The sequence below is a fragment of the Ciconia boyciana genome, chromosome 4 (genome assembly GCF_034638445.1).
Source record: "Ciconia boyciana chromosome 4, ASM3463844v1, whole genome shotgun sequence".
In the NCBI taxonomy this organism is placed as follows: domain Eukaryota; kingdom Metazoa; phylum Chordata; class Aves; order Ciconiiformes; family Ciconiidae; genus Ciconia; species Ciconia boyciana.
The window spans coordinates 83,416,782-83,430,946 of record NC_132937.1 but is presented as its reverse complement, the minus strand read 5'-3'; the positions used below and the strand labels follow the sequence as shown (position 1 = coordinate 83,430,946).

The 14,165-nt window shown below is 39.4% G+C and overlaps 1 protein-coding gene across 1 annotated transcript; it reads left to right on the top strand.

Annotated features, from left to right (window-relative positions):
* Window positions 1-308: 308 nt before the first annotated feature.
* Window positions 309-11,982, top strand: ZNF475 (zinc finger protein 475). Its single transcript, XM_072860943.1, has 3 exons — window positions 309-1,013; window positions 8,198-8,378; window positions 11,831-11,982. The coding sequence occupies exons 1-3, from the start codon at window positions 309-311 to the stop codon at window positions 11,980-11,982; spliced, it is 1,038 nt and encodes a 345-aa protein (XP_072717044.1).
* The last annotated feature ends 2,183 nt before the right edge of the window (window positions 11,983-14,165 follow it).

The window sequence follows — 14,165 nt, the reverse complement described above, 5'->3', positions numbered from 1 at the left end:
TAAGGTAAACTGATCTTTGTGATAAACCACTGGTTGGTAACCTTAACAAGATAGATGGTGTTTATTAATATGTACTGATTTAATTTGTTTCAGGATCATGTAAAACCAAAAGGCACACCAAAAACACACAGAAACCCTCTTTCCCTACTGAAATGGCCATTAGGTGCAGTTTTCCAGCTTTGAAGTCCCTAGTATATTCCAGCCCATGAAACTGAATTAAGAAGTTGGAGCGTCATGCTGAATAACAGACTTTCCCAAGCCCTTTATGTGTAGGAGAGAGAGAAGTTTCTTGAAATGTTGTACCCTTCATGGAAACAAGTGTCAAGAAAAAGAATGTGAACAAAACCTGTAACGCTCTGCCAAGCACCGGACAGGACCCTGCTAGTGTCTCTAGCATCTTCCCTTCAGAGCAGGTTTCACTGTCTAACGTGTCAGATCATCCCAGAATTTTGCCCAAAATAGAACATCTGGAAGCTGGGCACCAGAAAAGGCGACCAGGCACTGCAATAATATCAAAACGATCAGATTCTTCAAACATGTCTGGGATGCCACTGAATAGGCCTGTCATCCCACCAAGAAGACCTTGCTTCAGAGTATGCTATATCTGTGGCAGAGAATTTGGGTCACAGTCTATTTCTATACATGAACCCCAGTGCCTAGAGAAGTGGCGTATTGAAAACAATCAGCTACCAAGGCATCTCAGAAGAGCAGAGCCCAGGAAACCTGAGGTCCTTAGGGGTGGTTCCTGTACGCTTACAGCTGAAAATGAGGCAGCTTATTATAGTGCTCAAGCCCAGCTCCTGCCCTGTGGAAACTGTGGCCAAACCTTCCTTCCTGACCGTCTCATTGTGCACCAAAAGCACTGCAGAGGACGTAGCAGCAGTGTGGGGCTATCAAGCTCTAGCCCCCGTAAATCTGGTAAAGGCCCGAGCTCTGGGTCTGACTCAGCAAGTGATGATCCATCTAAGACCCGTCAAGGAAAGAGCGGGGCTGCACCAGCCATAATAGACAAGGTAACTCGCTAAGCATGTGCTGCATGAAAGGGTAGGATGCATTTTGATGCTAGGCACTCCAGGGGAGACTGGGTTCCCATCAACTTTAAAATCACTTTCCTTCAGAAGGATCTTCTGGCTCCATGCAAATGTCTCACTGCTGAATAGTAGGTAAAGGAAAGTGCATAAGGGAAACTACTTATTCTTATTTCTTTTGATTTTCCTGTTGACAGGGAGCAGTTGGGTTCTCATATTCTGTGGTCCTGTGAGAGTTAGGTCCCCAAAGGGGACCGTTGTGTACTATAGTTCCCTAGGAGATTCTGTTGAGCAGCTTAGGCAAGCTTTGAATGTTGTATGTTTTAGCAGGTATTAGGTATTTTTCTTTGGTTAACATGAAATACAATGTTTCATTGTCCTGTAAGTAGTCCAGTGATTTTCATTTTTTACCGTTATTCTTAACCTTGGCATGGAACACAAGTTTACTGAGGACTGCATGTTCAAAGCAGCAACTCAGAGTATAACAACAATAAAATAAATAAGACTGCACATTTCTTTCCACTGAATTTGATTCAAGATCCAAGAATAAAGAAGCTGATGCACATTATCCAAAAGCTACACAAAGTTTTGGAAAATGGCATATTTTTTCTGCATTTGTTTCTGCACAAGCTGTCTTTTGGTCAGGAGTTTTGTAAAAAGATAGATGTCTAAATTTAGGCCTAAAATAAAAGGTGGTTTGTTTTTTTTTCAATGGGAGTTAGACTCCTGATTACCTGTATTACATTTGAAAAAGGGATTTAGCTTTCTCAGTCACCAAAGGAATGCAATGCTATGCAGAGCATTTCTAAAAACATTTTAAAAGTCAAAGTATGCTGTATTTCAGTTTTCCAGCTGCTGAACAAAATGGAGATAATAGAATTACCCTAACAAATGTGAGAATAAGACAATGTGAGACATTTTTATATTATGCTATTTGAGGCCACTAATTGATAGATGTTGGCAAATTAGGTCCACTTCTCAGGTCTTTTATCAGCAAATTTCAAATAACCCACAAAGAGTTCAAAGTGCTGCACAAGTGCATCTATAGCTATAGGAAAGATGTTCTTGTTGTGTTACACTACATTGTACCATTTACCAAAGAACTGGCTTTGCTCTAAAGGTGATTGTTCAATGAAAGACATGGGTGTGAAGCAGTCAGTTTTGTCCCTCACACATAATTCTGTATGTTTAAAAAAAAGGGGGGAGTGGGAATGTCCATAGTTATAATGTCATAAAAAAACCAAGTTTAGAGTGTGGTTTGGCATTGAGAGTGACTCTGTAAAAATGTTGCCCTCTTGCACAACATATCTGCTCCCTGTGTGGATTCAGTCACATCTGCTGACTTGTTGAACAACAACATTATTACCACTTTTTACTTCTGTGAGCTCTGCAGAGCCAGAATGAAATATGTTCAAATCTGTTCTTCCTTCTGTGTGAACAACAGGTTTCCTCATTTACTTCCAAGCAGTTACAGTTCATCAGTTGCAGCAGAACTAATGAGGCTGTACAACTTGCAGTTTGTAATTGACTCTCAAGGACTTTATTATTAACGATGACTTTTGGGGAGGATGATGGATTTTACTGCTCTGAGGTCCTTTGTTTTATTATTTTTAGAGCTGTTCTTTTGTACAGAGGTATGCATTAAAGGCAGAGATAGGAATGGAAAGAGTAAAAGAAATATCCTGTGATCCCAGGGGCTGTTCAGGACTGGCAGACTGCTTCTAAGAAGTGGTCAAAGGAAGCCTCTTTTCCATAGGTTTCAATTCTCGGTGTGAGGGTCTCCACCTCCAGTTGAAAGTTTTGAAAGGTCCACACGCTGAAGGATGTTGAAAAGCACTAAGCTCACGGAGGAACTGCAGATTCGCTATGAACAGGGGCAATGTCTGGGTCTCCTGTACAGCCTTCATCTTTTTCCAGCATATGGTTTTAATTTTGCTCACCTTACCAGCTACTCAACTGCTTATTAATTCTGTTAAAAAATACCAGTAGTGAAGTGAAATGGCAGTCTGCTTTGGTCCTGGCAAGAAAGCATTTGGGGCAGTCCATGTCTCACTTAACAGATCTACTCACTGTGACAGTGAATTATTTAAGTACCTGTTTAAAGTCCTGATTCAGCAAAACATCAGAGGGAAGAAATAACTGAAAAAAACCCCAACCCTTATATAAGTGTATTTAACAACTGTAATGCTACTCTCAAATTAATTTATGCAATGAAAGATGTCCTAAATTAAAAAGCTGGATTTTCCTCATTTTGAAAATAAAGATCTGACTGATTTGGTGGTACACCACGTGAAGGGCATTTTAACTTTACTGCATGCCTCTGTCCTGGAGCTCTCTCTCCCTTAGCAAGTGCAGTATCAACTAGACTAGTATCATTACTGACAAACGCTTATCAGTTCAGCGTTAAATGCCTTTAGAGCTGGAGACTCAACAGCCTCCATAAGCCATCTCTTCCACTAAGTGTACTCGCTCTCAGAATGCATGAACACATCCAAGTTAATCATGTCTGGCTGTGTAAAACAAACAACAGCCTATGTTTAAAAGACTCTCAAGGATCACATCAGCTCAGAAATTCTCTTTTGGATCCTGCTGTGATACCTCAGATGATGGAAGTGATGTCTGGAACTACTGAAATTCAGACTTGCACTAGAGCAGAGTGTATTTTTTATTCTTTCATAGACCAAAATGTCTGCTACATGCAAGTGAGTATTAATGACTTGCTGTGGGTATATGTGTTACAGTTTTTTTGACAACAGATAACGCTGATCCTAAAATCCTATCAGACATGTCACTAGCATCTGGTGCTGCCATCTGCTGTTTTCTTCTTATCAAGTTACCTACCTAAAAATAAGATTTCAGTGATCTTCCTTTACTGTATTGTAATACATTTTAACACAGCATAAGTCTTGAAAACTGGTGTAACAACAAAATGTTGATGTTGTGTCTTGCTCTAGCATAAATTCATCTAGTCACTTGGTAAAAAAATTAAACTTCAGATGCTGTGTAATTCTAATGAAGGTGGGAAGTCAATGATAAACTTTGCCTCAGTTGCAGCAGTTTTTAACATCTTAAGAGAATACTGACAAATATATTTGCGAATATAGAAAGTTATATGAGAAAGGACAGTAAATGGATGGTTTGAATGAAACTTACTGAGTATTATCATTGGGAATGATTGTGCTTCCTGCCTTTCTGCTTTTACACAAATGCCATGTTCAGTATACTGATATATTTCTTTTAAAAGATAGCACATCAGGAGTAAAATGGAATATTCTAGTGCTTCCAGTGGAGTAAAATCTTTAATTACCTGTATCATCTGGCAGAATTACCTTGCTCTCAAGGAACTTTCATACACAGGCATATGACCCGTCCTAACATTAGTCTGCTGTTGTGTCAGGACAGTGGCTGAAAGCACTCCAGAAGGCTGTGAAATGCACCTTTGGATGGTCATGAGAGCCATGCCACAGCTTGTCCCTTTCCCATATGCAAAATGTGTGGAAAGGGCTGCTTTCATACAATGCTGTTGCTAAGTGTTTGTACCAATCTTTTCCCGAACCTCTGTTCTTTGGGCGATTCAAGCCTATGATGAGAGCTCTGGCCTAGAGCAGGAGGTCTCCCCTCCTCCCATTAAAATACATGGATAATTAAACAAATAAGAAATGTGGGGGTGTGTGCAGTCCTGGATGATAAATATTTACGGAGGGGAGTTTGGGAGTCAATCTTATTGAGTGTACTTAAGAAGAAATTAAAAGTTTTGTGCAGTATGGGAGGATTTGACCTCATGTAACACCATAACAGCAGCCTGGGGCTAACCTCAAGTAATGTCAGGTCTATTGAAAATACATAGTTGCCTAGCCCTCTGAGCTAAATAACTTCATTCATGGTCACACAGACATATTTAGCAGTCTTGGAGAAAAAAGAAAATACTGAGACACCAGAGGAAAGCCTAACTGCACTGTTAGGTATTTGTAGATATTTTTATAACAACACATATCCTCAGGAACAGACCTTCCCTACAACTCTTTTTAAAAGTGAAAAACAAAGCAGTGAGCAGACAGCCTAGCCACTGGCCTGCAAGTAGTTTGGGTTGGAAAATTGTGGTGATTCCAAAAATAGTTTAGTTTCAAACTGCAGGCCTCCAGATGTGACATTTGGGATAGGCACACTGAAGAGAAAAAGAAACGAAGGATAAATATCATCAGCTGTAGAAATTCCAAATAAAGCTTATCATACCTCGGATTCCACAGTTAAGCAACAAAAGAGCTGTTACTACCAATTGTAAGGATATTCTCCTTCACGTTTTGTTTTTCAGCTTTTTAACATGTGTGTATTTGCAGAGAAGGATTTGTGTATATAATTTGATGTGTGGTGATAGTTGAAACTCACTACATTGCTGGGAAAAATAATTTCATCCTTAGAGTGATCTGATTCCTTTTAATTAATTCTGGTCTCTGCTATTGTTTCTGTACAGTTTTTAATTGTGGAAGTTGCAAAACAGAGACATTTCTACTTGAAGAGATTTCTTAAATGTTTTTTTCACCAAATAGGATTTAGTTATGAATCAATCCCAACTGATGACTTTGGAAAACAGAATCCTCTATTTACCTGCAGGCTTGGTTTTGCTAAGTCACAACACAAAACCCACCTATAAATGCTCTGTCAGGATCTGGAGGGACCACAGTACTGCTCATTCAGTCTTTAGGTTTTCAGGTGAGACTACCAAAAAGACCATCTCAGAACTGTGGAAATGTATCCAGATTGCACTGGATGGAGATCACTAACTTTTGTCTTGCAGGTCTCTGGCAGCTGTTCAATAGTGGGACATCACAATGACTTTAGAACAAGTGTAATGGATTTGAACGTAGCAGTCAGAGATAAAAGGCTATCTCCATTCACTAGGGAAATATTTCTAAGATAAAACGCTATTTGATTTTAACTATGATATTTCTGTATGTCCGTTAAATTTATTGGGAGTATTTAATTTATTTTTCACCTGTCTCATATCAGGACTTTAATTCTCCTTGAAGCTATAGATTTGTTTTTATTATACTGCCCCATACAGTGGAAATGATTGTGACAGTGCAGGCTGAGTAGGCGTGATTTTCATTTGTACTAGGATTCCTTTTTCCCATTCTGGTAGTATACGGAGTCCCTACAAACCAAATGTAAATAAAATTGCTCTTTCCTAGTTTTAAGCCAGTAAATAATCTATTTTACTGAATGACAGGAACCTAGCTAATGAAAACTAGAGAGGAAAATATGCTCCCACTGTTTTTACACCTAGCATTTTTTTAGAAAACCATTTCTAAAATGCTATAAGCATACCCATAACAAGCATCAGTCCCCTGACCTCAAGAGTTTAGACTACAGTATCCTTATCTAAAGCTCTCCAGAGCCTACAAAAAAACAGACACTGCCTTCAAAAGACTCTGTATCTGGACCCAGAGTCTTATCTCCAAATCAGACAAGGTCTAGCTCAAGAGCTGAAGTAAGGACGTAAGTGAAAATGGGTAAGGAAAAATTAGAGAGCATTCTTAAAACAGTTGTTGCTATATTCAGCTATGAATAGGAAAAGAAGGTTTTATATATATATGTATATACATATATATATACATATATATATATAAAAAATACCTTGTTATCAAAGATGGCTAAGGAATTTCCATTTGAAAGTTAAGGGGATGAAAATGTCCTTAGAAAGACTGTCTTTGGGTAGGTTATACTTCAGTTCACTGTGAGAACTTTCCAGATGAAGTCCAACTTTTCCCAGCAAAAATACACTTTGTAGAGTAGTATTTCTTCATGTAATTGACTTTACATGTGTGACGCAGGAAAGAAAGCTTATGCAGATTGTTCACTAATGACATTTTCAGACTGTAGCGTAAATGTGAGAAGAGCTGCCCAGAATTTCTTTAATACACTGATGGGCTGACAGAGAGATTCATAAATACTGGAACAGGTTATGCTTTGTCTTACACAGCAGCAGAGGAAAAAATTAAATCCCCACCTCCCTTGTTTGAGTGAGAAAGGCTTCCCGTGTTTGGTCTGGCATGGCTGTTCCTCTACCTTTAGGATGTCAGGGAATAGCTCATCTCTTACGGGTATTCTGCAGTCAGGAGTGCAGGAAATGCTGGCAGTTGTGAGACCCATCAATGCACCTCAAAGTGCTGTCTCTGCAGTACATTTTTATGCTACTCCTGGAGCAGGGCTGGTACTGACACCACGCCTAGCCCGGGACGTGCCTAAGGACACAGTTGAGTCCATAATCTGCAATACCGCAGTAATTATATATTTTTCAAGCTTAGAATATGTATTTGTGGGGTTTGGGGTTGAGGGATTTTTTTCTTCCGTTGAGCTGTTTTTCTCTGCGAACAAAAGCAGATCTGCAGTGCAGAAACAATGACTTGCTTAGAGTCCAGTTCTGCCCTCGCTGCAGTCACTGGCAAAGTTCACGCTGAGGCCTTTGGGATAAATAAGCAACAGTTCCTGTTTTGCCCCCTATCCTGAAATATCCTGGATCAGTTTTAGTCCTTCAAGGCCAATTCCACCAGCTAACCGATCTGTGGCAGAAGTAACGCAGGGTTAGGGACCACAATCACAAGCTTGAGAAAGCTGCCCTGACTGTCCAGCTTAAGAGAGTTGCTAAGGCTGGACACAGTGCTTTAACTGTGTTCTGCCTGGAGATGGGGTCTTTCTGCTACTGCATTAGACATCAGCAGTTCAGCTGAGGAAGTGCTATTTACCACGTTACTTCTGTTTGATAGATAAAAAAAGGGCTTCAACATTTAAGATGGATACTGTGCTGCAGCAACCTCATCAAGCAGAGGAGTTGTTTCTGCACGTGAAGACTCAGCATGTCCATGAACTTGATGGTGTGAAAATAAAAGAGCTAAAACCTACATAGCTAAGTATTAATTAGGTGACATACATGAATTTTCAGCCCAGTATCTGCAGAAGGAGCCTTCCTGTTCCAGGTGGCCAGTTAATGAGGCAATATCTCTTACAAGTTTCAAGACTGAATCCAGACAAAACAAAACTGATAGAAAGAGTTACACTGATTTCAGAGATGTGAATCGTTTTCTTAATCTACATGATTGTTTTAATCTAAAGCAATCCGATTCAAAATTAATGTTGAAATATTTATTCTTCTTCACAATTGTTATTTGCAGGCCCAAGTGATAGGATGGCCACCAGCAGTGATTTGTTACATATGTGGCCGTGAGTATGGAACAAAATCTATTAGTATCCATGAGCCACAATGCTTGAAAAAATGGCACCGGGAGAACGACATGCTACCCAAGCATTTGAGAAGGCCACAGCCCAAAAAGCCTGAAGTCAGTCCCATACAAGGTAAGCTACAGACCAAGTGAGGAAATGGGAGGAAGAAAGTGGGAGGAAGAAAAAAAATAATTTTAAGCAGTAGCTTAATGGTTTGCAAGTACTTCTTTCTCCATTTTACTTCAAAGACAAGGTAGCCATCATGGCTTGTTTTAAGCTTTCTGTTAAGTACCCCATTCTCCTTTTGTGCTGTATCCATGAGAAGTAAGAGTAGTTGTTGCCTTGTGGGACATGCCTCCTGGGGCAGTCCTCTTCATGTGTCAGTATGTTCTGAATCAAAACACAAAAAGATTGGCAACCTGCTTCACAGCTACATCAATACCTTTTGACTACTTTTAATGCTGTAGAAAGACATATTTTAAAATGGGCAAAAGCATCCAAGAATAATGTGCAGACTTCACACATACAATCATTAAAATAAAATACCCTTCAGGCAACATAGGGATAGATACTTCAGCTAGGTTTTACACCTATAGCATCGGTTATAAAAAAAGCCTGACAGTAGCACTTAGCAGTGCTAAACAGTGAGTGGCCTCGAAAATAGGAGTTCTGTGGTAAAATGAGAAATACAATACTAGATGCATGATGACTGGTAGGAAATGAGGTATTTTTAAAACCTACCTATAACATATACTGTAGTTTCAGTTTTTTATTAAAATATATTTATAGATAAAAATGCAGTATCTTCTACAATGAACATCCAGAGGATGTTATTGGTCCCTTTTTATTTTCAAACCTTAGAAGCTTTCTTTGTGGGACATTATAATATAAACATAGTGGGAAAAAATATATGTAGTATAAAGTAAACATTTTATTTCTGCCAATTATGTGTGTTTGTGCTGTGGGTTCTGTTTTGTAAGATGCCTAGATCCCACTTCTTCAAATCAATGAAAATTGACAATCCCCAGCACCCGACAGAGCTGGGCTCCCATATGTATCCCAGGTGTGTGTGCTCACTGTAGGATCAAAAAGAAATCTTATCTGTGCTTTGCCTGGAAGCTGCTCCCAGAACTTCCCCATTCCCACATACAGTTATTTCACCATTTCAGCTGGATGCTTTCCCTGGCCCTGCCAGCTGGTCTGAGCTACTTTGGGCCAAGTTTGGACCACTTGCTCACAGGCAGTTAATTCACCCACTTTTTTTTTTATATGGCCCATAATTTCCCACAGCTTCCCCTAAAGTCTGGACAAGTAGGCAAATTCTCCTACAACTCACTGTGAAAGAGTCATACACTAGATCAGTTTACAGCAGTACAAAGAAATATGTCCCCAGAAGACACACACAGAAGAGAGCAGGATCACTGAGAACACTAACCAGCTGTTCAAAATAATAATAATCACAGCTCAAATAATATCAAATCAGGACTTGGTTAACACATGCCAAGCAGCAGAGTTGAATTTGCAGTAAAAGATAGGTTCAAAAGACATTTTCATTGTATTTGCTCTTTTTGTTGTTAAGCTCTTTTTAATTATTACATGCTGTGTGGTAAAAAAGCTGGAGAAAATGAGAATTCCATCTGAAAGAGGAGGATGCAAAAGGACAAATCAGGTTACTTTGAAATACACTATTCTTATTTTGAAGAAGTGGAAGCAGAAAGACAACCACTCTGTGAGAGAACAATCCAGCAGAAGGCTCCCAGATATGAATCAGAAAATTGTCTCATTTATGCAATGAGTCATATCAGGCGCCGCGCATCTCCTATGAGGTGTTGTGTGCCCACGGTTCCCCAGGGGACACTGACCTGCTTCCAGCATCTGTCCCTGAATGCCTGCTGATGCAAGTCTGATCAGTTGTGTAGCTTGAGCTAAAAGTGTTGTTCCCCCTGCAGTTGCCTCATGCTCCTGGCCTCAAGAAAATAATCTCAGTGTAGTTCTTTTTCCGTAAGACTTACTCTCGATCATCTGGTAAATGCTATAACTGACCTTGAGACCACATACACGTACTGCATGTCTCACAGTTTCTCAGCTTAGGGAGGAGGGATTACCCCTGTTGTTGAATGGAACAGGCAATGTTCAAAAAAAGCTCAGAAATATTAACTGCTTACATAAAACTTTTTATAACTTACATAAATCTTTTTCTGAAAACTCAAGTGTCACGGGAAGACAACCGCTGCCCTGATTACACAGTGTTTTGTTTGTGGAATGCCTAACACATGCCTGCAAGGAGAAAGTAATCTCTCTTTCTCTTTTTTTTTATATTCAATAAACTTTCCAAAGTACAGAAAATACACATTCATTTCCTGCAAGCAAAGGGGATATTTGTCTCAGCCAAGAAAAGAAACACTACTTGGTTGCTCTTCTAACAAAAAGAACATTAGGAACAGGCATATTAAGAGATCTAAGGCTTATTGTGGTTATGTGAACCATTGGATATGAATCATATTAAAACTGTATGGGCCTTTAATGAAGAGCTCTATCATATGCCAATGACAGAAACCATGGAATATTTTTAAATGTACAAGTCCTTGTCTTTTAAAAATTGTCTGCTGCTAATAGTTCAAAGACAAAACCAGTTTTTTAGTCTTTTTCTCTATTGTCATACCTTTAGAGAAGGGTGAAGCAAATACATCTTCGAATCAAGCCATGTAGATTTTTTTCTGCATGCACTTCAAATGAAAACTCTTAAGATCTAAATCCAGGTATTAAGCAACCTACCTGGCCTTTTTGGAAACCAGTTTGAAATAACACTATGTGAAAATCCATTTAAAGATGAAAGTCCATTTCAACATGAAAGTAAACAAGATTTTTTTTATACTCAGATAAAATCTTGAAAATACATCTGATGTAAGTGTTTGAAGAATGCTCCTGAGCTTTCAGAACAGTCACTCTTCCCACAGTGGAAAATAACTGGGGGTAAGACTGGATTAGTGTTTAGATGACAATAGATGTATCAGTGCAATGACCTCACTGGAAGCTGTGGCTTAAAAGAACTGTAGGTTTTGTCTTACCTAAGCTTTACTCCACTTATTGGCAAAACTTGCATAGACTTCAACAGGAAGAAAATTGGGCCCCTTGTCCGGAATAGTACAAAGAGCATATTCTCCAGGATGATATGCTCCCGCCCATTGCCATGGTCAGATAACACATGCTCATTAAACAGAACTTGAAGTAAAGCCAAAATGTGAAATTTGCTGATAATAGTACGTATACAAAGATGTTAATAATTAGCTGAGAATGCACATCATAACACACAGCATGATGTTTTCTCTGTACTCTCATTCAATACAAAATGATTCAGTTTGAAGTTAATTTAATTCAACCCCTGGGACAAAAAGCAGAGTCTTTTTTATATACTTTTTACTCTTTTGCTTCTTTCTTTTCTTTCTTTTTCATTTGCAAAAGCAATATGGTTTGGTTAAACTGAAAGGCTCAGTCAACAGGTATTTCCTGAAAATATTTTCCATAAAGAGTTGAATGTGGGTCTCCAGAATGAAAGCTGATACTTTCTTTTTTTAATTTTCCAGCCAAAGGTTTCTATGATCTTGATTCTTTAAATGAGGCTGCCTGGATCAGCGCCCAGACCCAGCTAGTTCCATGTGATATTTGTGGGCGTACTTTTCTTCCAGACAGACTGATCGTCCACCAGCAGTCCTGTAAACTGAAACCTGCAATGTGAAGTGGATGTAACACAAATGCATACATATGCATGCTCATACACATGTGCCCATACCTTTCAGCCAAACCATGAGAGAAATAAAATCCAGCTGGAGAGCCATGGGCATCAAAACTGTAGTGTGTCATCAGATCACGTGATCCAAAAGCCTCCAGAGTAAAATCACCAGTTGCTACTGTAGCGTAAGGTCAAATATGGTGATTTTTTAGCCCAGCAGTTGCAAAAATGCTTCCTCATTTCTGTCATTCAGGTAGTGTCACCTTGAAACCACAGTTTGAGAGGGATGGCATAAGAATATTGAAAGTAATGTTAACTATAGTCTTCCTTCTCCTGATCCTGTGCTTTGTTGGGTGCAGGAGAACCCAAGTGAAGAATCCTCCCAGGTTGCTTTCTGAATTGTTGTGCTGTCTTCATCTCTGCTGGTCAAATGTGGGATGTTCTTCAGCCCCACTCCTTTCACAGCCTTTCAGATTTAGCTGTCTGGACCTTTGAAAGAAGTTGGGCCTTCTGCATACATTCTCATTTTACATGGCATATTTGGTTTTTTGTATTGAGCGAAGAAAAGAAAGAAATGAGGGGTTAGGGGTGAAATACCCCTAATGAGGCTGTTAGGGGTATTTCACTGCAGAGATCCCCACAGGGGAGAGTATCCCACAGGGATCCATCTTGTGGTTTTGCTTTTCAACAGATCTGTGAGACTGGGATTAGATGGTATCATGTCAGGAGCTTCCTTGTCCGCAGGGACATTTGGCTACATGTCCCTTGCTCAGTGAATATATTTACCTACTGTTTCAGAAACTGAAGCTTCAGATAGCTTTTAGGAAATGAGAGTTTTGATAAGGGAGTAACTCATTGAATCTCAGTGGAAGCTAAGCCAGAGTGGTGTTGATCAGGAAAATTAATTCTTTGAAAATTTTGTTTCCCCTCTATTGAAGACTTGTCTAGTTAGTGTAAGGACCTCCAGCTGAACTTGGCTAATCAGAGAAACCAAGCACCTCCTTTGGCTTTGTTGTTTGTTTGTTTGGGGGTTTTTTTGTATCATTGTCCATCTTTGGCAGAAGACTATTCATTGACTCCCACTCAGAGCTTAAATCCATGGAGCACTCCACCGTTCACATCCTTGTGGGACAGTGGAGCTCATGAAGCCCTTGACTGCTACAGGTGAATCATTCCCATATAAAGGGATCCAGCCATGGCGTGCAAGCAGAGACTGGCTGTTTTTAGAAAACACCCCAAAAGTGCCCTCTTCTTGGAACATTTCTTGCTTAAGAATGATACTGACCATGTGATTTATCCTCAGCTCAATAAACCGATCATGCCAAAAATTTTGTAAGTCAGAGGAGCACATCTTTGTCATAAACTTGGTAAAAGAAAACAAGTTTTTATGTCAAGCCAAAATAAGCATGGTGTGTCAGATGGCTGGAATAAAATACCACCCTGCCCTCTGTGCCAAATGTGACCATAACAGAGTGCCGGGATGGGCAAGAAGGGTAGGTATTATACAATAAAGGGGTGGGGAAGGTGTTTGAATGTGCTATTTTGAAAAATGCTATTATGATACATAACAGACTCAGTGCCAAAACACATCGGTGAAAAGGTTAAACACATGAAAGAAGTAATACTTTAACAAGGTACAGCAGAGAGCACTTTTTATTATTATTTTACTTACTGTGAAGTGTTTTATTAAGTAGTTAGTGAGGTTATTCTAAAGGTATGACAAAATCCAATACAAGTTGTTAACCAGCAATATAGGCTTCCTGATATCATGAAAGAAACTGTACCTCACGTATGTTTTCACCTTCAGGCTTAAGGCCTGGAGCTGGCTGTTATGTGTTGTGTGACCAATGTGACTTTTCTCAGAACATTCATGCTTACTATTGTACTTACAAATTAGATGAAGTGGATGTCTTCATTCACACTAAAATGAAATATAGGTACCAGCAACTTTTCTTTTCCAACCTATCAAGCTGTGTGATTTGTGGCATAAGTGAAATAAGAAGTAATATCATTGTTCTGTTATTAGAGGAACACTCCTGGCTGCAGCCCTGGCGGGCTGTTAATTCAGACTGGGAGACGTACCAGCATTCTTTGGTGAAAATAATTTCCAAAACAATCAATGGCACCTCAGCAGCCCTTTCATCTTCAGAATGAGAACTGTATTGTCTGAAGATAGGTATCTTCAGGAG

Bases quoted from the DNA above. Each gene is read 5' to 3' on its own strand.
- ZNF475 (XM_072860943.1), top strand. From the start codon at position 309: ATGGAAACAAGTGTCAAGAAAAAGAATGTGAACAAAACCTGTAACGCT. The intron at 1,014-8,197 runs GTAACTCGCTAA...TGTTATTTGCAG, and splicing joins CACCAGCCATAATAGACAAG to GCCCAAGTGATAGGATGGCC. The intron at 8,379-11,830 runs GTAAGCTACAGA...TTAATTTTCCAG, and splicing joins TGAAGTCAGTCCCATACAAG to CCAAAGGTTTCTATGATCTT.